At 38.7% G+C, this 24,262-nt stretch overlaps 1 protein-coding gene across 2 annotated transcripts in view; it reads right to left on the bottom strand.

Annotated features, from left to right (window-relative positions):
* NRP2 (neuropilin 2) overlaps nt 1-24,262 on the bottom strand; it is a gene marked incomplete at its 3' end in the record, with an annotated part of 202,589 nt that overhangs the window by 41,367 nt on the left and 136,960 nt on the right. The window contains exons 13-15 of one of the 2 annotated variants that reach the window (XM_081333416.1): nt 8,638-8,903; nt 5,315-5,411; nt 550-594 (exon numbers count right to left, since the gene is read on the bottom strand). In XM_081333416.1, coding sequence (XP_081189542.1) covers nt 550-594; nt 5,315-5,411; nt 8,638-8,903 — 408 coding nt within the window. The remainder of the gene's footprint in view (nt 1-549; nt 595-5,314; nt 5,412-8,637; nt 8,904-24,262) is intronic. The other variant, XM_081333417.1, reaches the window with a different exon arrangement.

The raw sequence follows: 24,262 nt of genomic DNA, 5'->3' as shown, positions 1-24,262 counted from the left end.
GAAGAAGCATTTGCTACCCTAATGAGCTGAACTTAAGCAGAATTCTTAAAGAGAGTGAGAGCAGTAAGTTGCAAATTGCGGGTTGAACTTCGGAGGATCTTGTCCAAGTAAAAGCTTGCTTGCTCTTCCCCAAAGACATATTCCAGCTGACATGAGGTGAGGATGACATACAGACAGGAGGACACACACCCATTATTTTTATTTATTGAATTTACAAACTCGGAAAATGATCCATTAGGGTGCTAATACATACTAGCCAGCAGATCTGTACAACTTTAAAAACATTCTGCAAGCATTCTTATAACTGAAACTGGCCCAAGGTAATTTTTAGAATTAATTCTGCATTTTATTGGGTAAAATGTTATACTCTTTTTAAATCCTCTCACTTAGGAGCTATCATACTTAAAAACTTTTTATTTGCATAGCAACTTTGTGTTAGTTTTGTTTGGTTGCATCTCACTTTCTGCACACACATTCAATTTTAAGTATTAAAAAAAATCAGAAAATAAACCATGCAGTAAAAAAAGGCAAGAAGGAGTGCATTTTTACCTGAAATTTCAAACGTGTGTTCTCCAGGGAAAGCTGCAATGGGTTCTGTAAATAAAAAGAAGAGTGGAAAGTGAGTTAGCAAATTATAGATCCTGAAGATAGTAACCCATATGATCTTAAAACCTCTAATTTTGAAGAACCTCTTTTTTTCAATTTGTACAAGTGGTAGCCAATCCTTTATCCTTTTTAGGGGGTGGGGTAAAATCTTCTGTATTCACTCTCTAAAATTGTGTTTGTGATAGCAGGCTTTCCACTAGGCCTGCCATAATAGGATGTGTTCTAGCAGTAGAAACACAATTGCAATTGTATTTTCTTTTAATTTTTGGCCTAGGAGATAGAATGCCAGGTGATAACAAAACTGATAAACTCAAGGACTGAAACAGTGTTGATTGCAAAGCACACAAAGTATCTGAGAGAATGCCTACACCTCTCATCCTCTTCCAACTCACAGGCTGGTTGGTTGAAGGATGAAATGGATTAATCCTATGGATACCACCAGGGGCTCCTCAAGAACTTGTCAAACTTGCAATTTCACGTGGCGTGTTGTGATGTATCGCAACTTTTTTCCCATTGCCGGCAATGGGGTGGGCGTCTTTTTGCCATGATGCATCTGGCCTGTGGGCCGGCAGTTTGACACCCCTGCCATACAGTAAAGATTAACATGCTATATTGATTCATAACTTGGTCCCATTTGATACGGTGAACATTTGTAATAACTCCTATAACACAGTAGATGCTAAATGCCACTGACAATAGTGTTGTGCCTTTTTGAGGAATAACACAAGCCATAGGCATAGAAGCAAAGAAAATCTGTCTTCCTCTCTCCATGCATCTCTCTTGTTTTGGAAACTGCAGGTAAGTGGTTCCTTCAGGTTTTAAAAATGAGGGAATAAAATTACTGGAGTGGTAATTCTATTCTATTCTATTCTATTCTATTCTATTCTATTCTATTCTAGTCTAGTCTAGTCTAGTCTAGTCTATTCTATTCTATTCTATTCTATTCTATTCTATTCTATTCTATTCTATTCTATTCTAGTCTATTCTAGTCTAGTCTAGTCTAGTCTAGTCTAGTCTAGTCTAGTCTAGTCTAGTCTAGTCTAGTCTAGTCTAGTCTATCCTAAAGATAGACACCTGGGAAAGAAACTTAAGATGTCATTTATAATGGGTATCAAGCACAATCTATTACTGGTATGTATGGCAATGTCTGTTTATGAAGGTTCAAATGGGGATCCTAATTATAACTTAGAGATGGTTAAAAATATTAAAGTTAAAGATATATGCAGTTTTTTAAAAAATCAATTTAATCATTCAAAGCCATCCATCTCACTATAGTGATTCTGGGTAGCAAACAGCAAATACAAACAATTTTCAAAAAATATGCAACAATAAATACAATTGTTTGGCTCCAAATCCAGCATATATGGATTGAATTTAGCTTACAGATATAGACAGTAGGTTTGACAAGATTAAAAAGGGAGGAGGGATTGCAGTTCCTTCCATCTAACCTTTCCTCAGCCTCATCCTTTCTCTTTTTTAGTTCTCCCCTATAGGATTCCACAGTCTGAAAGAAATTCACAATACTGAAACAGAAACAGATACTTAGCAAAAATAATATGTTACTAGTCCCTGGGGAGGAGAAAGTGGGCAGAAACAACCAATGTGTTTCACTGATTATTTTCCCAAAGAATAAAGAAAAGGGCTTTTTTATTATTATTTTTAGATTACTTTTGTATTACACTTGGAAATGGAGTCCCTTGGTTTAACTATGGTTTCAATGGAGTGCTATGAAATACTCAGCCAATCTAAAAAAGAAAGTGACAGGTCTCTGAAAAAAGAAAAAACAGTAATATTGTGAGCTATTAGATGCTTTCCTCAAGTTGAAAAGGAATTTGATTACTTCTCTGGATTTACAATTTTAAAGCAGAAGCTTGTCAGTTCCTTTTTACAGTTCTGTGGGGTGTCTCTGTGTGTGATTATGCATGCACACGTATGCTTCAAATACTAAATGATTTAACAGAAACCTCAGTCAAACATTTGAGCTTGTTGTGTTTTTTTTTACTACATATTGACTTTAAAAACTATTATGAGAGGAAAAGCCCTGAGACGAATGGGAGTATTAGTTGAGAAACGTTACAATTAAAAATGGTGCAAAGAAAAGGATTAAACACTCATCATCTCAGACCCAAGACCCTATCTCAAACCTTCCCACTACTTTTATTCCTTTAGAAATGCTGCAATTCGTGGAACTGCAGTCTCTTCGAGCAGCTCCCCACATTACTCAACAAATCGAACAGCGATGGGAACAGCAATCCAATGCTAAATCTCTGGGGAGCAAGCATGTCAGTAATTCTACAGAACCAGGTTCCCAAAAGCTGGCAAGGACATGCGGTTTTCCTTTTTTTTTTAAATTATTGTAAACATGGAAATTGCACCTGGCACGTAACTGCGTAGAAGATTTCTAAGTCATTACCTGCAATGGTAACAAACATTTACTTGCATGCAATACTTAACTCCCAAGGAATACAATTGTGAACCAGTTTTGTCTATTGGTTAAGGTGCCAGAATCCAACTAAAGATCTGAAAGGTTGCTTTTTTTTTTAAAGCTCCATGTGGAATTGATTTTCTTGTCTGGTCTACCTAGTAGGGGTGTCAAACTGCTGGCCTGCGGACTGGTTTCATCATACCGAAGCCGCACCCACCCCATTGCCGGCAATGCAAAAAGAGTTGCTATATGTTGCGCTACATCACGTGACATGGCGAGTTTGACACCCATGAATGACCTAGTGGGACTGAATTAGGAAGGTATCTACTTGACCATCTCCGAATGTTATATTGTTCTGGACTTTTAAAATCTCTCAGCTCCTTTTGCTTAGGTAACAGGTCATTCAGCTGGCTATTACAATATATGCTATCTTTCCCAGGACTTCATCTACAACTACCAAACCTGGGCTGCAAACCTCCAAACAACCATTTGCCAGCAGCCAAGAAAAACACAAAAAATGAACTGGAGTTTTGCAGCCAAGATCAGATAACCTTTCTTCAACTGATGATGCCAAAGAAAGGACCTGCCACTCCTAAGGTGCTCCACTATTGTCTTACTTCAGTGGTTGATAGCACAAGTCACAATCATACCAAAGATTGCAACATGCATAGAATGTCTTACCATAAATTCTGTTATTTGTATTTGCTTTCATTAGCACTTGGGCATTTATATCTGGTACAAATATTTGTCTGATGGCATCATTAATGCAGCTGCCATTATTGCCTCCATTCAGGTGCCCATGATAGCAGTACAACTGGCATATTTTTAGGAGTTAACAATATTGCAAATTTTGTGAATGTGATTTCTCATTATTTCCTATTAATAAGGATTTCTATTGATCTCCTCAGCGCTTTCTATGTATACGGTGCTGACTGATGACTAATTTTGGCTCCTGGATATTTTTCTTTGGTAACAACCTAATTATTATTATAAGTAATCCATGCCATTGCAGAGGCATGCATTAATCTCTCAGTATGTTGATAGGAAAACCATCAGTACTGGCCTTCCCCAGCTATTCCTTCTCCCTGACTTCCTCCAGGAGAGAGTAGGCTAAATGAATGGGTGAGGCTTGCTTTAACGCAGCCAGGGTTCTGTCTGCTTAACAACCTTAAGATAAGATTGCCTGCAAAGATGATTGCTATGTGACCTCTTGGCCACAACTGTAGAAGAATCATTTGCACATAGCTATTGAACCAAGATGCTATTTGCTGGAGGGTAACCCATTCCTATTAATTTTGCCCCACTGCTCCTTGCTAGTCTCTTTCTGGAGTTTAGTAATATCCATATTGCCAGGGGGGAGATTCAGGCTGTCCTACATGGGGCCATCATCCCACAACCACCTTTCTGCACAACAATTGGCCTTCTGACTGTTTCTGGCCTATTCCACACTGTTGGAAAGGATCATGGGATTCTTAAAGCAAAAAATAAAAAAATGAAAATAAAAACTTCCTGTCATTCAGAAAAATTTAATAAAGAAACCCTTCAGAGAGGAGTTATTCAAGCCTAGCATTACCTTTCATACACTGATTATATGAGCAAGACTTTCTGTCCATATGATAAGATGCATTTTTTTTACCCAGTTCAGTTCAGAGTTTTTATAAACTAGGCCTGAGCAATTTTTCTTCGGGGAAAAACAAATGGAGATGGCACTCAGCAAAGCCGTAGCCAATGCTTCTACATCCCTACTGAAAGCCAAGATCAATTGGTTTGCTTTGGGGTTAATTGGTAGATTGAATCCATGGCTTAGGAATTATATAAAGGCTGCTTCTCATGAAATAGGCACCCTAGAAAGGCCGCTTGGAATTGGATCTGTACTAAGTTAAAATACTCACTTCCTATTTCTACACATACTTCAGCTAGCATTTGTTATAACAGTGGAAAGTGAGTATCAGTGGCTAATTTGCATACACATTATCAACTTACCATCTGGAACAGTCATCACAGAGATGCAACTACAAGCAGCCCACAAATACTACTATTTTTGTGTGAAGTGAACTATAAGGTGGGGTATGGTGGGGAACCCTACAATGTATACAGTATCATCATAGCAGAACTGCTGTGGTTCAGATGGATGGCTTTATACCCTTTATATTTCAGTACTTGTTATGTGGGGCAAGGAGAACTGCATCAGAAATAAGAGTTCTCCCTCCTTCAACTGTCCAATTCTATTGTTTGCAGATGAGTTTTTGCTTCTTATTACAGATTAGATTTATCCTTACATACCCATGCAGTTCTCCAAAGAAGTATCAGTGCCTATTCGGACATCATCAATGGCAATGTCTCCTGAATGCCCATTGCTTATGGTGCCTTCAAATACAATCTAGGAGTGAATAAAGACAGAATAATAAATCCACAAACAGCCCTTTCATATGTCAAAGAAAGGGATTAAAGTTATCAGATTCTCTTAATATTTAGACATTTCCAACAGACAAAAAAGGCGGTAAAGCTCAAGGGAATCCTAGAAATGTGTCCATTATACTAACTCCCCAAAAGTTAAATAGCTGTTGTTGTTTTTCTTTTACTTTAAAAGTTACTTGTAGTGGAAATAAATATTGGCTGCCCACCATTCTTTTTGATCAAGCCAGAGGCTCAGCAATCTTCAGATTCTCCTAATCCATTCTAGCTCTCCTCACCTTTCTCCGGCTTTTGACACCCTACAGAAATTTAGTACCTTATTTAAATTATTTAAATCAGTGCCTTAATTAAATTTTACATTATTTCCCTAACATAATCTTCTATTTGGTTCTAAAATTACTGTAGTTTTAACAATTTCATATCATGTATTATTTATTCACTTATAGTTTAATATCTGCAAACTGCCTAGAGTCCAGTAGATCTGAATAGTGGGTAAATGGCATTCAACAAATCAACAAATAAATTTCAGTTGTGGATTTGGAACTACATAACTTGAGCATAAGCCTCAAATATATACCAGTGGGCAAACACCAGAGAACATAATTTGCTCTCCATCTTGGCTCTCCTCTCAGGTCCACCTTGATTAATCTTCCAGTAAAGTAGCACGGGATTGGGACTGTGATGAGATGAAATCTGTGCCCAGTTTCCATTAAGTTGGTGCAGTGATAAGACTCATGGCAGGACTCTAGCAAAGAAGCAGGAACTCCCAATTGTCAAAAAAGACCCCAAATTGCCTGGACTCTGGACCATAACCAAGTACTGTTTTCCTACTGACTGCGAATGAGTTGTTTGAACCCCATGCTAAATTTTGGTACAAGAAAATACAAGGAGAAGAAAGAAAACCAAGCAAGCAAACAAAGAACTTCATTCTGTATTCCAACTAATTTTGCAATATAGGCAAATATGTCTGTCAGGTTTAATCTCCACGCTTTATTTTAAAACTGAGACTAGCATTTTCACCAAAATGCTTCAGTGTGGTGAAGGGAAACAGAACGTTGATTAGTGAAAAGCAATAGAGTGGGCAGGGAAGGCTTGTTAATTGTTGGAACCAGCAGCAAATACACATAGAAAAGAAGTTTCTGACCTCATATTCGTATCAAATTTAAACTGCTTTAATTATTATTTCTCTTCCTAAGAAATCCTGGGCTCTGCTGCATATCTGTCAAGGTTAGACTATTAATCTCTAACAAAGAATTTTAAACATCCTACAAAGCAAAAATAGTAGGAGTTTTCAGAGGGAGGGAACTCGGTGGTTAAATAGTACAGATAGTCCTTGACTTACAATCACAACCGAGAGTAGAATTTCCATTGTTAAGTAAGACAGGTATTAAGTGAGTCATGCCCAATTTTTTTTGCCACGGTGTTAAGCCGATCACTGCAATTGTTAAGTGAATCATGTAGTCACTAAGTGAATCTGGCTTCCCTATTGACTTTGCTTGTCAGAAGTTGAATAGGAATGTTGCAAATGGGGATCACGTGATCCTTCACCGCAGGTGTCATAAATGTATTTTGTTTGCCAAGCACCCGAATTTTGATTTTTGTGCCTGTAGGGATGCTGCAATGGTTGTACATGTGGGGACCACTCATGAATCACTTTTTTCGGTGCCATCGTAACTTTAAACGGTTGTTAAATGAATGGTTGTAAGTCAAGGACTATCTGTAAAAAGAAATTTCAGTTTAAAATGCAAGCTTTCGTCATTACTAGCATTCTTCCTCAAACAAGCAATTGGGGTAAGTTTCAATGCTGGAACGCAAAATTGATTAAAGCATCAGGCTAGAAACCGGGAGACCACGTGTGCCCTTGTGCTGTTTTAGGCATGAAGCCAGCAGGGCCAGTCCCTCTCTCTCAGCCCTAGGAAGAAGGCAAGGGCAAACCTCAAAAGGCCTTGCCAAAAAGCTGCAGGGAGTCAGAAACTTACTCTCTAAGGCAGTGATTCTCAACCTGTGGTCTGTGGACCCAGTGGTGGGATTCAGCTGGTTCGCACCACTTTGGCAGAACCGGAAGCTAATTTTTTGTTGCCCAGGCCCAGAATGGACTTCCGGAAGCAGCATCCACACAGAGAACCAGTTGTTCAGATATTTGAATCCCACCACTGTGTGGAGCCCTGGGGGTGGGCTGCGATGTTGTCACAGGGGGATCCATGAAGGCTTGATGCAGTCTAGTGCTTTAAATCTTGAGTTAAGTCTTGGTGGTCTGTGGCCACAAAAGGTATTTAACAGGGGTCTGTGATGATGAAAAGGTTGAGAATCACTTGCTCAAAGGCATTTATCTTTCTATTTATCTATCTGCCTGCCTGCCTACTGCATCTACCTATTCCAAGGGCATCTGCACGGTGCTGTTAAAGAAGCCAGCATATTGGCCCTGACTAGATGATGCATGTTAAAAAGGAGTGGGGCATTGATCAAATGTTTTGACTGCCATTTTGACTTTTTTGACCCATTCCTGTGGTGTATTCAGAATTTACACACAGCTGCCCTCTACTGATTAAAGTATCTGAATACATGTGATCCACTTGGAGCTCTAGTCATAATCGCTCCCTTCCCCCTACAAGTAATGTGCAATTTCTTTCAGTGTTTCTCCAGTGTGGACTCCAGGCTCTTAAACAATTATAAGCACCAACAATCTAGGCAAACTCTTAAATTCCTGCTGCCTCCAATATGCACTCACATTCTTACATGTTTGCTTCACAAGCTACATGTTCTTCATCCAAGAGAAAATAGAGGAGGAAAAAACAGTCACAAAAGGCAGAGCTACCAGAGTTGAGTTGCAAACAACTCAATGACCTCAAAAAGCGGGAAATACATAGAGAAAACTCTACTTTTTATTGCCTTCTGCCCGTGATCTTGATTGTTGCAGTCCACATTTATCAAAAGAGAATCTTTTAAGGGTCTAAATGACAATAAAATAAACCCAAAGCTAAGCTATATATAAAATAGGCAAAATCCAAGTAGCAAATACACTATTATTTAGTCACTATAGCAACATGGAAAACAAAATGAAAGAGGGAAAGCTCTTATGAACAGTGTTTTCTTTTTCTTTTTTTTAACGATGAACAAAACATGGTCTCTTGAAATCTGGGAGATGAATGTGTAGCAATGCTCAATCTCAATCCACACTTTAACATGCTCACCTGATATTCTGTATCATAACTAGGTAGAAGAATCCGGCCTTCCCTCCACTCCTCTCCTTGGTCTTCCCTGATGCTCCACAGTGGTTTGTTCTCATGCGTTGCCTCCCGCCGTACCTGCAGCATAGTCCCACTCCCTCCAGAGAGTTGGTACCAAAACATCAGGCACACAGCACTCCTGGGCAAGAAGACAGTGGGACTGATCAGCCGAGCATGTTGTCCTTCTCTTCTTGCGCTGCTTTGCAACCTCAAATAACTCTTGCCATCTGCTGAAGAAGATTAATCCTAATTAGAATTTTCAATAGATACGGCAATCTATGGTTATTAGCTCTAGCTAATGAGAAATTCAACCATGAATAGCAAGAAAGTGCATGGTTCATAATTTCAGCACCATGTAGAAAAAGAGGTCACTCATTTCCTGTCCTGCTCCACACTGCGATAACATGAGGAGTAAACACTTAAATGTCAGATGAAGGAAGTATGCGTATTAAATAAAGCATTGGGGATGCTCCAAAAATCACTAGGGTTCAGACTACTAGAAGAAGCTGCTTCCACAGGAACCTGCTTACAATGTAAGATCTCCTAGAAAAACATATTTTTGCATCCTACTATTTAATTTATTCATTTCTTAGTGATAGCACCAATTTTTGGGAGTTCTGTTTGGCTCTTAGCTTTTTTGCAGGTCTTTAAGACCATCTTGTTTCAAAAGACATCATTTGTAAAAAAAAGAGAATAGTGTTAATTTTGAAAGATCTACAACCCCTTCCCCACTCCTCCACCCCACCCTACCCCATATTTTAGTTAATATTGAACTGTCTGATATCATTTGATCTTGGCAGTACAAAAATACTTGTAACAATACAAAATGTTTATTTGTGTCCCTGAAAAGTTTAGTTTTTCTTCTATATCATTTACATATTTTTGTTAGGGTCAGAGTTAGAAAACTCTACATAATCTTGTATTTCATATTCTCTCAATGCAACACTGAAAGTTTACTACTAAAAAGTCTATCAATTAATGAAAGCATTACACATAAAAGAGGTAACAGACAATAATTCCTCCAAAACTACCAATACATGTTTTTTTATTTTATTTTTATTTTAATTCCATTTATATCCCGCCCTTCTCCGAAGACTCAGGGCGGCTTACAAGCTTAGCAGTAGCCTTCATTCTATGTATATGCCTGCTTATTAGGGCTTTCACACACACCCCAAGCGGCATTATTACAAAGTCAGCTTAATTGTCCCCAACAATCTGGGTCCTCATTTTACCCACCTCGGAAGGATGGAAGGCTGAGTCAACCTTGAGCCTGGTGGGATGCGAACCTGCACTAATTGCAGGCAGCTGGTATTACTTAAGGAGGCATTAGCCATGCCATGTAAAGCATCTTAACTGACTTCTTGCTTGGGAAAAAGGCTGCTACGAAGCCTGCTTGATTATTCATCCCAGTCCTGCAAAGTTATTTACATTTTTGCTGAATCACAAGCATATTTTCATGGGATTTACACACTGGGAAAACTTCATTGGGTAAATATATTTGCTTCTCATATACAAATCTTTAAAAATATATGCTATCAATCTTCTACAGAGAAAGGTTTGATCACATGTGTAGGCCTATGACAGTTATATTTGTAGAATATTAATAATGGAGTATATGCTAAAGATTGAATCCCACACATATTTTCTTAGGAAAATGCCCCAATGTGTACAACTGGCTATACTATTTAGAACATACTTATAAGAGAAAAAATATCTGAGAAACAATAGCCCTGTACTTGAAGATTAAACAAAAGAAAATAATATGGAGCTGTGCAGCCTTTCGGATATGAAACCGAAAAAGTACCTCAGAGCATGTGGAGATATGACTGTAACTTTCCTGAAGCAAGTCCTTCAGACAAATTTGTTGCACATCCCTACTAAACTACACACAGATCATTGTTAGGAAGACTAATCTTAAGAAGAGAGGCATCCACCAGATGGATAGAAAGATAGGACATTGCCTTGACTGAGACAGAGAAATAAGGTGGCCATCTATTTCACCAACAGCCACAGGCACAAAAACCTCCTGATCAAAACACTTGAGAAGCTTAAGATAAATGATTGACATAATTAGGACAAGTGAAAGTGCTATAATTGGCAAGGAAAATTGATTCTATAATCATGACATTCTGTTTGTGCATGAGCATGCACATGTTCATATTTATTCTTTCTTTTATTTGCTACTCTGTTTTTAAGGTAGACACTAATCGACACCTGCTTGCCATTCACTAAGCTGACATTACAACCAGGGGAAAGAGTTTCGCCCCCGTCTACTATAATAAGCAATAAATACTTCACAATCTGGACTAGCAGACAATTTAACTGATGATTCTGCTCCTGCTTCCTCCTCTTCTTTATATTTGCAAAGATTAATCCTCAACTTCAAATAGCAAGTGAAGCTGCTATTGGGTTTCTAAGCAAAATGATTCAAACATGGTAACAGATGCCAAGAGCAAAGGTGACTAATTTGAGTTGAAAGAAAAAATCGATCTCTCGGGGCCCTTCCCAAATTCTACCTACATAAGCAGAGCAGGAACATGCCCTAGCAAAAAAAGAAATTCTTCCAAGCCCACATGACATTGCTTTCATCTTGATCCCAGACTTTGACTGTTACAAGCTTAAGATGCCCTTAGCTATATCAGTATTAAAAATAAAAAATAAAAAGTATGTTCCCCTTATTCTGTTTCCAAGGTTAGTATACTACTGGGCTTTGCTACCCATTATTTTGAAAAGAAATACAGTGACCTGAAACAGAGGCAATAGAGGCAGGTTAAGAATCAGCAGTAAGGTCTGAAAATTTAATACTGGTATCATTTTTTGTCAACTCAAGAATGGATGGACTGCACCAACTCAGTAATGGACTGCACCAACTGAGTAATGGGGAAAGAACCTCCAGTAGCATTGTGGAAATTAGTAATGTCGTGTGTTATCTATGAGGCTACCATTGTTTTCTCCAAAAACTCTACCACCTGCTCAATAGACAGAAATTAGAGTAATGGAGAATAATTAGCTTATTTATGTTTGGTTGCCTGAGGCAAATCCTCAACCTTCTTACCCCATGTTAATAAAAGTGGGCTGCTTTGGGATTTTAGTTTTAAAATAATGGTTAGAATGCGAAGAAAAAAAAAGAAAGCTGGGTTGGTTTGCTGATGTTTTAGAGTGAGAGTAAGCTTTCACATTACCCAGTACAAACAGCCTGGTAATAATGCAAAGCCTAAAACAAAATTAATGGAAGAGAGTAGCTTCTAGCTGTTTGCCCTGTAGAGGCAGGAGAAAGGCAATATTGTTTTCACTATAAATAGAACTCACATTTGATACACAGTACTCACTGGAACTATTTCATAATGGTTTTAAAGCTTTTCTACAATAAACCTACTTATCTGAGCTTTTGTGTTTTTGGACAGGCAGTCTTGAACTTCTGACCTTGCTGTTGAAGAAAGCCTGCCAGTTACCATATTGTGTATGAATGCTGTATCCTCCTGTGCCATGCTAATGTTTATCTCAGGATGTACTTAACAAACCAAAAAGCTATTTGTGTGAATTTTGTTTCTACTTTATAGGAAGAGTACTGACTTATGTGTTTTATTTATTTATGTAATCAATGTGTATCGTCACCCATTCACCACACAATTCAGTACAGTGTACATAATTATACATTTAACTATAATAATTTAATTAAAACTTATAATAAAAGAAGGCATAAAAACACAGACAAAGCCAGAAAATACTATATAATACCTAAAGTGCCAAGAAAAAAATGATCCAATGGTCATTCCATGCCCAAGCCCAATGCTGAAGAAAAAAAAGGGGAGAGAGAAAGGGAGAGTGCTAATTCCCAATGAATTCTCAATATTTTCTATGGACAGAACACTTGGAACATTTCGAAGTTCTATTATGTGGAGGAAATTCACTATGTTTTGTTTTTTGTTCCATCAAAGCACAACCAAATTGAAGGTTCCAATGGACCATTCTATGTAAGCTGCTTTGTTTTGAATTCAAAACAAACCACTTTGTGCAAAACTCCAAGTGTAAGCCTACTTTGTTATTGCATAATGGAATGTAAAGGGCAATTCATAATATTTGTAATTTAATAATATGGCTCAAAGATTGTAGAATTGCTTGTGGCTGATTTAATTAGATCACCAGGAATTGCAAAGCAGCTCTCCCCACAGAAAGCTAGGAAACTCATGATTTATATAGTTTATTTATTTTATTTAAATATGTATATTAATATAGTTGGAAAGTCCCTTTAGGCCAACGTATCTAACTACCTGCTCAGAGTAGGAATCCAAATTAAAGCTCCCAATTCTATGTCCCAACTCCAGTAGAAGAGAATACATTGAAAAACAGTCCATGCTAACCAAGTAATAACCCAGCCTCCCAAAAGAAGATCTGCATAAAAACATTATTCAAACAAGTACAAATGCACTGCAGCAATCCAGAACACCAGAAAAAGGAAACAGACTGCCTATACCAACTTCTTCCAACAAAGTGGATACTGGCGCAACTTTATCAAAAAGTGCTTCACCAGACTTCCAGTTTTGCGTTGTGGTGAGATGGGACACAGGAAGGCAGAGCTCTGCCTTCCGTACCTGATTTTGCCCTGCTGGGGGCCCTGAAAAGGGCCTAAAGTCACCCCAAAGAGGTGATGAAGAAGGAGGGGTGCCTTGTCGATCACAGAGAGATGGCGGTCTCTCCATTCAATCCAAGGAAAGCCCTCTAAACTGGCAGGGGAAAGACCAGCCACACCTCTGCGGCCAGCCATTAGCTGCTGACAACTGTTATAAAGAAGAAAGGTGAAACACATAGAAAAAACAAGATATACAAAAATTATCACCATAGAAAAAATGAGATATACAAAAATTATCAAAATGTCAATTAATACTTAGTTGGGTAACCTTTAGCATGAATTATGGCCTTACACCGTCTTCCCATGGATGAACCAAGTCCTTTAGTTCTGCAGCTGTTATGTGAAATCAAGATTGAATGATTGCTTCTATTAACTGGGTTTTATTGCTGGGTCGCTTCTGACTAACAAGTTTCTTTAGTCGGCTCCATAGATTTTCAGTTGGGTTAAGGTCTGGGCTATTCCCAGGCCATTCCAGCAGTGGAATATGAGTATCTTGAAACTACTTTTTGCACACCACAGCAACATGACATGGAGCTGAATCCTGTTGAAATATAAATGTTTCATTGTCTTGGAAAAGATCATGTGCAGAAGGCTTCAGTTTGGGCTCAAGTATTTCATTAATGTATTTTTGGCCATTTATATTCCCATTAATCACACAAATTCTGCCCATACCTTTTGATGTCATACAACCCCAGATGATAATACTGATTGGGTGTTTCACGGTACGTGTAATGCAATCAGGATGCAAATCTTCTCCGATTCTTCTCCTTACGTATTTTATGCCATCACTACCAAACAGGGAGATCTTGGTCTCATCACTCCAAATGACACTGTCCCATTGTTCCTCTGTCCAGGTAACATGGGTTTTAGCACAGTTTAGTCTTTTCAACCTTTGTTTGAGAGATAAAAGTGGCTTTTTCGTAGAATTCTAGATTTTAGGCCAAATTCCCGCAGTCTGACCTGAACAGTCTTTGCATTCAACTTCACATTGCATTGCGCCATTTCACCTTGTATACACCCAGATGATTTTCTTCTGTCATGTAGGCACACTCTCTTAATTCTTCTATCATCACTTGCTGTTGTGCACCTTTTCCTGCCTTTACCAGTGTGGTTTTGTAGTGACTGAGTCTCCTTATACCTCTTCAAAAACTTAGAAATGCCACCTTTGGTTAAGTTTCCTCCAATTTTCTTCTAATTTATTTATAACTGTAGCCTTGTTCACCTAATACTATTAATAATAATAATAATAATAATAATAAGTTGGAAAGGACCTTGGAGGTCATCTAGTCCAACCCCCTGCTAAGGCAGGAAACCCTATACCATTTCAGACAAATGGCTGTCCAGTCTCTTCTTAAAAACTTCCAGTGCTGGAGCATTCACCACTTCTGGAGGCAGGTTGTTCCACTGATTAATTGTTCTAACTGTCAGGAAATTTCTCCTTAGTTCTAGGTTGCTTCTCTCTTTGGTTAGTTTCCATCCGTTGCTTCTTGTCCTGCTTTCAGGTGCTTTGGGGAATAGCTTCACTCCCTCTTCTTTGTGGCAGCCCGAGATATTGGAACACTGCTATCATGTCACCCCTCACCCTTCTCTTCATTAAACTACACATACCCAATTCCAGCAACTGTTCCCTATATGTTTTAGCCTCCAGTCCCCCAATCATCTTTGTTGCTCCTCTCTGTACCCTTTCTAGAGTCTCGACATCTTTTTTACATCGTGGTAACCAAAACTGGATGCAGTATTCCAGGTCTGGCCTTACCAAGGCATTGTAAAGTGGTATTAGTACTTCACGTGATCTTGATTCTATCCCTCTGTTAATGCAGCCTAGCACTGTGTTGGCTTTTTTGGCAGCTGCAGCACAGTGCTGACTCATATTTAAGTGATTGTCCACTAGGACCCCGAGATCCCTCTCACAGTTACTACTATCGAGCAAGGTACCACCTATACTATACCTGTGCATTTGATTTTTCCTGCCTAAATGCAGAACCTTACTTTTTTCACAATTGAATTTCATTTTGTTAGATAGTGCCCAGTGTTCGAGTCTGTCCAGATCCTCCTGTATCTTAAGCCTATCTTCTGGAGTATCGGCTATTCCTGCCAGCTTGGTGTCGTCTGCAAATTTGATGAGTTCCCCATCTATCCCCTCATCCAAATCGTTGATGAAGATGTTGAAGAGCACTGGGCCCAGAACAGAGCCCTGGGGCACCCCACTACACACTTCCTTCCGTGTAGATGCAGTTCCATTGAGGACAACACGCTGAGTACGGCCTGTCAGCCAGCTACAAATCCATCTGGTGGTGATGCTATCTAACCTACATTTTTCTATCTTATCAAGTAGTAGGTTGTGATCTACTTTATCAAATGCCTTACTGAAATCCAAGTAAATTATATCTACAGCATTCCTCTGGTCCACTCGTTTTGTCACTTGGTCAAAGAATGCAATAAGGTTTGTCTGGCACGATCTGTTTTTGACAAACCCATGTTGGCTTTTAGTGATAACTTTGTTCGCATCAAGGTGTTCGCTGATTTGTTGTTTTACAACAAATTTTACATTGCTTTCTGGGTAACCAGTCAATTCTTTGCACCATTACTTTAATTTTATTACATTTTACAAGCTCACTAAATGAAAGAACACAAAAAAACACAACCAACTTGATAGCAATCAGATAACACACTGACAAATGTCCTCCTCTCAGCTTCAATACATGACATCAATAACTGAATCCTACTGTGATCTGATTGGCTCATTGCCAAAAACAAGATGACACCTGATTGGCTCTCTAAACACTCATGCTCATTGGCTACAATCAGATGAAGGAAAGCTTCCTGATATCAACCTAAGCAAGTTGTGCTTCCTTTTTCTGGTTATTTGGCTATAACCTTTCATAGAATACAAATAATTGAACAAACTTTGTTGCATTACATTCATGATTAAATTATCTTTCCATTGATATATAATTTTATGGTACTACTCCCCAAAAAAGTGGTGTTATTAGCCATCAAACCTCAAATGTATACTTTTCCCAAAAGGTTTCCACAATTTTGGCCACTACTATATAATCACACAGCATCATGGCATCACCACAGGACACAAATCAACTAAAGCCCTGCAAAACATCTTAAGCAAAGCAAAATACCCAAAGAGATAAACTACATTTACACACCATTCAAGGGACAATAAAAAAAGCTAGGAAGGAAATAGAAAGACCAGAACACATCCTCTCCAGCAGCCTACATCCAGATAAATAAGGATTAACACCAGGCAAACAAGCAAGCAGAAAGCAATACCGTAACACAGAGCAAATTCCACATTCCTATGACTGATGACGTTAACTAGTTGGGTAATGAAATGTCTGAAAGCAAACTACCAACCTCAGAGAACACCCAGAACTACATAAAGTATCTCTGACCAACTTCAGAGAATTTCCAGGGCATTTCACAAAGGATAAGTATTTATTTTTGTTTGTTTATATATCGAACTTCTTAACTGTCCATCTCCCTCAGAGAAGGGCTCTATTTAAAATATACAAATAGCTCAGATCTTGGGCAAAGGCAAATTCTTTGAACATAAACATTCATTTTTACTTGTCAATCAGATCATTTTAAGGTCTTGTATTTCAATGGCATTTTTGCAGCCTGTACACGATAGAGGCTCACATGACTGAATATTCTTCTAAACATACATATACCCAGGGCTTTTTTTTGTCATTGAACGCTCAGAACGGAGTTCCGGCACCTTTTTTGGATGGAACCTTGTAGGGGAGGCAAGGTGGGTTGTATGATGTGTGAGTTCCGGCACCTTTTTCTTTTACAAAAAAAGCACTGCATATACCAAATCACACTATAAAAAGCAAACTAAGCCTAAAAACCCACAACAAACTAGATATTAGGGAAGACAGTTCCAACACTGTTATTGTCCTTTTAGAAGCTCATTTTTCATGTACGAGGAACATTTAAATTTAAACTGCCACTGTCTATTGTACACTGATACAAAACAAAGATATTTAAAAATACATCAGAAAGGAGTGAAAATTCCTCAATTTTCCTGGGTAACTGTATTATCCAAACACTAAAAGATGCTGCCAAGGTTTACTGAACTTTACATATACCACATTAGAAACAAGACAATGCCAATATGGAAGCCTGTTGAAAACAGTAAGAGTCATTGCAGTATATACAACCAGCCATGTCCTGGATTGTAGCTATTTCCACTAACAATCAACGGCATTCTTACTAAATTAGTACTGAACCTTGGAAAGTTATTCTTCCATAAATGCAACTGCTCAATAGACATCTGATAAGGATGAGTCTGCCTACTGGGATGAGGTGGAGCGATTGCTCTTGTGGTGCAGAGACAATAATTTGGTTCTCAACACCACTAAGACCAAGGAGTTTAGTAGATTACAGGAGGAATAGATCAGACATTCAGCTCCTGATCATCAGCGGAGACCGTGTGGAGCGGGTGGCCAGCTTTAGGTTTCTGGGTGTTACCGTAAAGGAGGACCTGACCTGGAGTGCTCATGTTATAGCATTGGTTAAGAAGGCCCAGCAGAGATTATACAGTATTTCTTGAGACTTCTCAGGAAACAACAACTGAATGAAAAACTGCTGGTGACCTTCTACCTTTTCTCCATAGAGAGCATTTTAACCTACTGCATTTGTGTGTGGTTTGCCAACTGCACAGTAGCAGATAGGAAAGCTCTCCAGAGGGTCATTACCATTGCCCAGAGGATTATTGGCTGCCGTCTCCTCCCCACCTTGCATGAACTGTACAGTTACCAGTGTCTTAGGAAAGCTCAAAACATTCTTAAAGACTCATCTCATCCCGGACATTCTTTTTTTTGAACTATTAACATCTGGCAGACAGTACAGGATAATGAAAACAAAGATAAATAGGCTGAAAAATAGTTTTTATCCCAGACCTGTAACCATATTAAATACTACTGTATAGTGCAACATTGAAGTGCAATATTAGGGGCAGCGCAATGGTGAATAGAATGTGAACGATGTATGTATATAATCTATGTTTTTATTTGTGGTTCTTACTTATGATGACTTACTTAATGATGACAGCTATTTTTACGTAATGTTATCTTTTTAAATACCTGAAAATTATTATCCTTTCTTCTTTTATTTTCTTTATAAGACAATATTTAACTTCTTCAAATTATCCTTTACAGGAATATCCTATGTTCTAAATGCTATTGTATCTCTCCAGTTATCTCAATTATTCATTTACTTTGCTTGTCTATGGTGAATTTGGGACAAGCCTAGCAGCGAAGACTTTATATATTCCTGCAATTATTGCCTAATGTGCAGAAATGTATAGTGAAGATGCTGAAGGGTCTAGAATTTCTAAGTAGTCTACATCCATTGAGCAAATTATATTTTCAGCAAAACTTACCTGGATGGTACCACAAAAATTATGTGGAAAAATATTTATTCATCTAAATGTTCTACATTCTACTAAATTATCTATTAAATGTACAGTGCTTAAACTGGAATCATTTCAAGATGCAAGTGATACCACATAATTATACCTACTTGAGTTAGCTGGATACCTCACACTGGCCTTTCTATCACCCTGCTTTCCATAATTCCCTGCCTTCAAAAGTGAGTGACAGCCACAGTGATAAGATCTCAGTTTCTAAGAAGTAGATTTTTCAAAAGCAAAATTGCTCCTGGGCACTTATCCTCTATTGAAATTAATAGATGTCAAGTTCTCAAGTGTCACTCCGGTATCAAAATCGCCATATCCACACAACCCATATAATAATGCAGACTTCTTCATTAAAAACATAGCATCACAGTGTCTCTGGATTTAAAGGAAGTATATCAAGAGCACCAAGTCAAATTTGTCCAGACAATCTGCTATTCTTCTGACTTTCCTGCCAATATGGCCAATACAAGAAAAATATTTTAAAGTATAGAGCACAACACTGAGTTGAAAGCATCACTGGAGGTGGAAATCAGCAGCCAGGGCTGGACCCATCTGACCTTGTGAACCTTTGGATATCTGTCCAACCAAAATGATCTCTGTCATCCAGGCTGTTCTAATAAAACAGGCATCCCTCTTCATTCAGAGACACATCAGAAGTGAGCTCTGGCTCATTAAAAATCAAACACAGCTTTTAAGCATACTGGAAATTTAACATGCAACCAACCAACAATAAACATATAATTAAACTGAAATATTTAAGTTTTTTTTAAAAAAAAACCTGTGAAAATTAGTTTTGAGCTTGGCATTAAAAAGAAAGTGTCCCATGGAACTCATTCTTAAGGCCGGATACTTTTTATAGTTTGTAAAAAAAAAATCTCCCATAGAAAGAACAGAGAGAAAGATCTCCTCCAGTGATTTTAATACAAGGGCAGATTATACTGGATGACCCAATTATAAAAAAAATGAAACAGGTTTTTTTTTCTTCCAATTTTCACTTTCCCAACAAAATGCATCATTTCAAAAATAGCATTTTTATGCAAAATATCCCTAAATAAGATGTTCTTTATTCACCGTAGTTTTGTTTCTCTGTACTGTTTCTAGTTCAAGAATACCATTTTGATGCTCAATGTCCAAAATTAGACATAGCTTTCAAGATTATACCCTACATTATTGTAAAGCCATAATAAACTGGCAGTTTTTATTTTGATGCCTTTCTCAACAAATTCCAGCTAATTAAGGCCTATAGAGTAAGAGAATTGAAAATGACTAGCTGCTGGGCAACCCTTCTCCTCACTTTAGGGGAGTGGGGCAGTGATTGGAACTGACATATATAGGGCAAATGGCAAAGAAGCAAGAAAGACCTCATTCAGTCTCTCTCATCATTTTCTGGATGCTGCAATGAAAGGGGAAAAAAACATGGTGATTGTATTAAAGATAGATACTATCACAGAATACTGCAAGCATGGCCCCATTTTCCCCCCAAATAAAATTCTGCTCCCCTTTCATTTTTCTTGTTACAAGCCTGGAGAGAACTTCATGGAAAAAACAATGGTGAGGAGAATTGATGTCCCCGAAAAAAAACACCCACATATTAATGGTAAAGAAATAAAAGCAAGAGTGGCTGACTAGAAACCAAGGAAAAGGGGAAAGCGCCTGTGTATTCCAACACTCCGCAAATGCATTACTGATCATACCCACCGGTCACCTAACCTCAATTCCAAACTAATAAATGGCCAAATATCTCGAAACTTCGGCGAAATGGGGTCAGTTTAAGGAGGCTTTCACGTCTCATGACAACTTAAGCCTGTCTCATTCATGGGTTGGAGAGGAGATGAAGACAGGACAGCATGACCGGGAAGAGAGGCCACAATAACCAGGGGCAAGTGCAAGAGGAGACAGGGCCTAAGTAAATGGTAATGGGCACACCATGTGGCTTTGGGGATAAAGAAAAGCAGCATTAGTGGGAGTTTACAAGAGCCAGACTGCTATCCATTGCTTTTCCCCATGGATAGATATAATGTTAGTGCCCCTTCATGAAACCCTGACAAGGAGGTATACTAACATTTAAAAGAAAATTATCTATTGAGAGATGCTTGTTGCTTTATGTTGTTATCAAACATCCCTTCAACATATAGCAATGCAGTCCCCTCTGCATCTGAATTTCCATACTCCCCACTCTGTAGTTGTTAAATGAGGCAAGAAGAGTTTGAAACTGGCAATATATCTATCATAAGAGAGAAAAAGGGCTCTGAAATAAGCAGCCTTAATCAGAAATGTAGACAAGACCTTATACGAATGAAGGCAACTATACATGTCCCAGGATAATGACATGAGATTGAATTTGGATCGGTCACAGGGACCAGAGATAGCAGACCTTATACAATATTCTCACTAGACCATATTCCTACCCTTCTTCTGTTCACCCCTGGATCTGTGGCAGTGGTGGGATTCAAACACGTGAACAACCGGTTCTCTGTGTGGATGCCGCTTCTGGAAGTCCATTCTGGGCCTGGGCAACAAAAAATTAGCTACTGGTTCTGCTGAAGTGGTGCAAACTGGCTGAATCCCACCAATGATCTGTGGGCATATAATTATATTAACACATAATATCCAAACATATTCTTTGGGCAGGACATTAAGAGCTATCTGCACACAGCCAAATCTTGTTCCATATGCTGAGCCACAGAGTACTTTTGGAGAGATTATAAAGAAGGCAGCAGGCATTACTTGTTTCTATGTGAATTTAGAATGATTCAGTGGCTCACTCTAATGCAGGGGTCTTCAATGCACGCTGGCTGAGGAATTCTGGGAGTTGAAGTCCACAAATCATAAAAGGGCCAGGTTTGAAGACCCCTGCTCTAATGGATGAAGGAATATAGTGAAGACCTTGGTGGCCAAATAAGCAAGATCCATTGAAAAACTGATTGGGTCTGTCGGGAATTTATATTTTTTGATGTAGTTAATCGGAAAGGAAACAATCAGTACCGAAGAAAAGGAGGCCTCTGAAGTGTATGGAAAATTAAAAATCTCTCAGGCGCTGAACCGCTTGAGGAAAGAGTTTTAGTAGAAGGTTCTAATCAATGTCTTTAGTATCCGTGGCATTAACTCCCTCACCAGCTCTTTGATTTTAGCAAAAGGATCTGTTCTTAGTAAAGAGACAAGAGATAAAGCTGGAGCTGAACTGGCACCAAATGTTCAAAAGGAGGGATCAGTTCTGGCATTTCTGCTTCCTGCTGCCACCTTTGGAGTGCCTGCTTTGAATGGAGATTTATGAGAGCATCTGGATTCAACTGAGCTAGGACAATAAGAACATGCAAATCAGTGTTGCTCAGCAAACAGCAGCATAACTTAAATTTCTTGATAAATTATGAGTTGATCTTCCTAAGCAGCCTTCTGGAAAGACAAACAATTTGGCCAATACAGATATCTGTTTTCTGCCAGTGAGGTGTCCTTGGCAACATTTACCATAGCATGAGTAAGACATTTCTGTCATTCAGACAATGAACTGGTGTGATAACTCATCTCTCAAGGTCATAATGTGTAGATCTGCCTTCTGCAATACCCAGCAGCAGAGATGGCACCATCTCCACCTACATAAAGCAAATTGAGATGCTCTCTGTTTAATCAACCATTTTTAACAGTGGGCTAATACGGGTTTTATATCCCATCAGAAAGAAAAAGTGCAAAGGAGACAAGCAACAATATCTGAAAAAGATCCTCTATATCTCAGCCCTTCATTTCCTCCTTCTTAACACTCAGGAAAGCTAAGGAAAGTTTCACATTCATTAATGGATGAAACCAGGGCTTTTTTTTGTCATAGAACGCCCAGAACGGAGTTCCGGCACCTTTTTTTGGATGGAATTTTGTAGGGCTGGCAAGGCAGGTTGTATGATGTGTGTGAGTTTCAGCACCTTTTTTTAACAAAAAAAGCACTGGATGAAACCACTGACTGACGGTAAAAAGCTTATTTAGCTGGCTAACCTGAGCCAATGCTTTCAACTTGCTTCCAATCTGCTTCTATGAGATGCTTATTACTTTGCAGTAGTCTTGTTTGGATAATGCTGACTCAGTTTTTCATAAATGCAATATTTAAAGCCAGATGAGCATCTTGTCTCACAGGGAACATTCTCAATCAGATTACCTGTTAATTTACTTGCCAAGTCACTGCCATTTTATTTTCTAAATAAAAAATCTATATATCAGCCAAATCAATGGAGACTTAAAGCATTGTGGTCTGCATAAAGTCAAGCTTTTAATCGAATTTGGGGAAGCCAATAAGATGATCAGACCCTCATCTCTTTTAATTATGCCTGATTTTCATGAAAGGCACTGTAACTACAGCTACTTCCAAGTTGAGCTGGAGATAGTCTACTGAACACCTTGAACAATCTCCCTCACTGCCTGTGCCTTGAAATGCACTAGATATGAATCTGAAATATATGCATTCTGGTGTTGCTGACAGATTTTTTTCCCCTTCCCATAGAGTAGAAATGTTTTTATTTTGGCCAACAGAAGGTCATTAATTCTTTTAACAAACTCTCACTGTCCCCAACTGTCTTCAAACTTTGAAGGCATGCTTTGTTTGATGAAGTTTCATACAAAAACACTTAAAAGCAATCAGCCCCCTCCCTCTATAAATAGACAAAGCAGGCAATGGCCATATTGCTCCACTTTGTATTTTTCTAAGTACTTGTCTGACACCTTTAATAAGTGGATGAGGCTTTTGCATGTGCACTGCACATGCATAGACGTTTGTCCCAACTTTTGCAGTTCTAGGAACTGACTTGATATTCATGTGCCATCAAGTTAAGGGAACTAGGTATGTCTCTAGCCTAAGGAAGAGAAGGTAGAAGTGACTTGACAGCTAACTTCTGGGACTTGAGGGGCTCTCACAGAAAAGCAGGGGTCAACTTATTCTCCAAAGCACCTGAAGATAGGACAAGAAGAAATGAGTGGAAGGTCATCAAAGAGAGATCTAACCTAGAAGTTTCCTGACAGTGAGAACAATTAACTAATGGAACAGCTTGCCTACTGGAATTCAGTTCTCTGAATTCTCTGAAGTTTTTCAAGAAAAGATTGGGCAACCATTTATCTGGGATGATATAAGGTCTCCTGCCTTGGGCAGGAGGTTGGATTAGAAGGTCCAATTTGAGGTCCTTTCCAGCCCTATGATTCTCACCTCTCTTCTACCCAACCCTATCCTACCTACCCTACCCTACTCTTGTTTATTCCCAGTGATACTTTGATTTCTTTCCCTGATGACTTGTCCCTAACCTGGTTGTTCAGCTCTTCCAATGATGCATTCATTGCTACCATAACTGGTCATCCACCTACCACCTTGCTGCTGGTCATCCTTGTCTGTTTTCTTCCAAATTTCAGAGCCTTCTTCAGAAAGGGAGGTCTTCACATCATGTGTCCTAATCCTGGAACTATTGCCAAATTTATTTTGCATTGCTACTATGTTGCAAAGTGCCTCATTAAGATGAAGCGTGGCCACCATGCACACCACAAGAAAGGTTTTC

This window comes from Vipera berus (assembly GCF_964194415.1).
Source record: "Vipera berus genome assembly, chromosome: 1".
Taxonomy (NCBI): Eukaryota; Metazoa; Chordata; class Lepidosauria; order Squamata; family Viperidae; genus Vipera; species Vipera berus.
The sequence above is the reverse complement of the archived record's forward strand: the minus strand, read 5'-3'. Positions and strand labels throughout refer to the sequence as shown.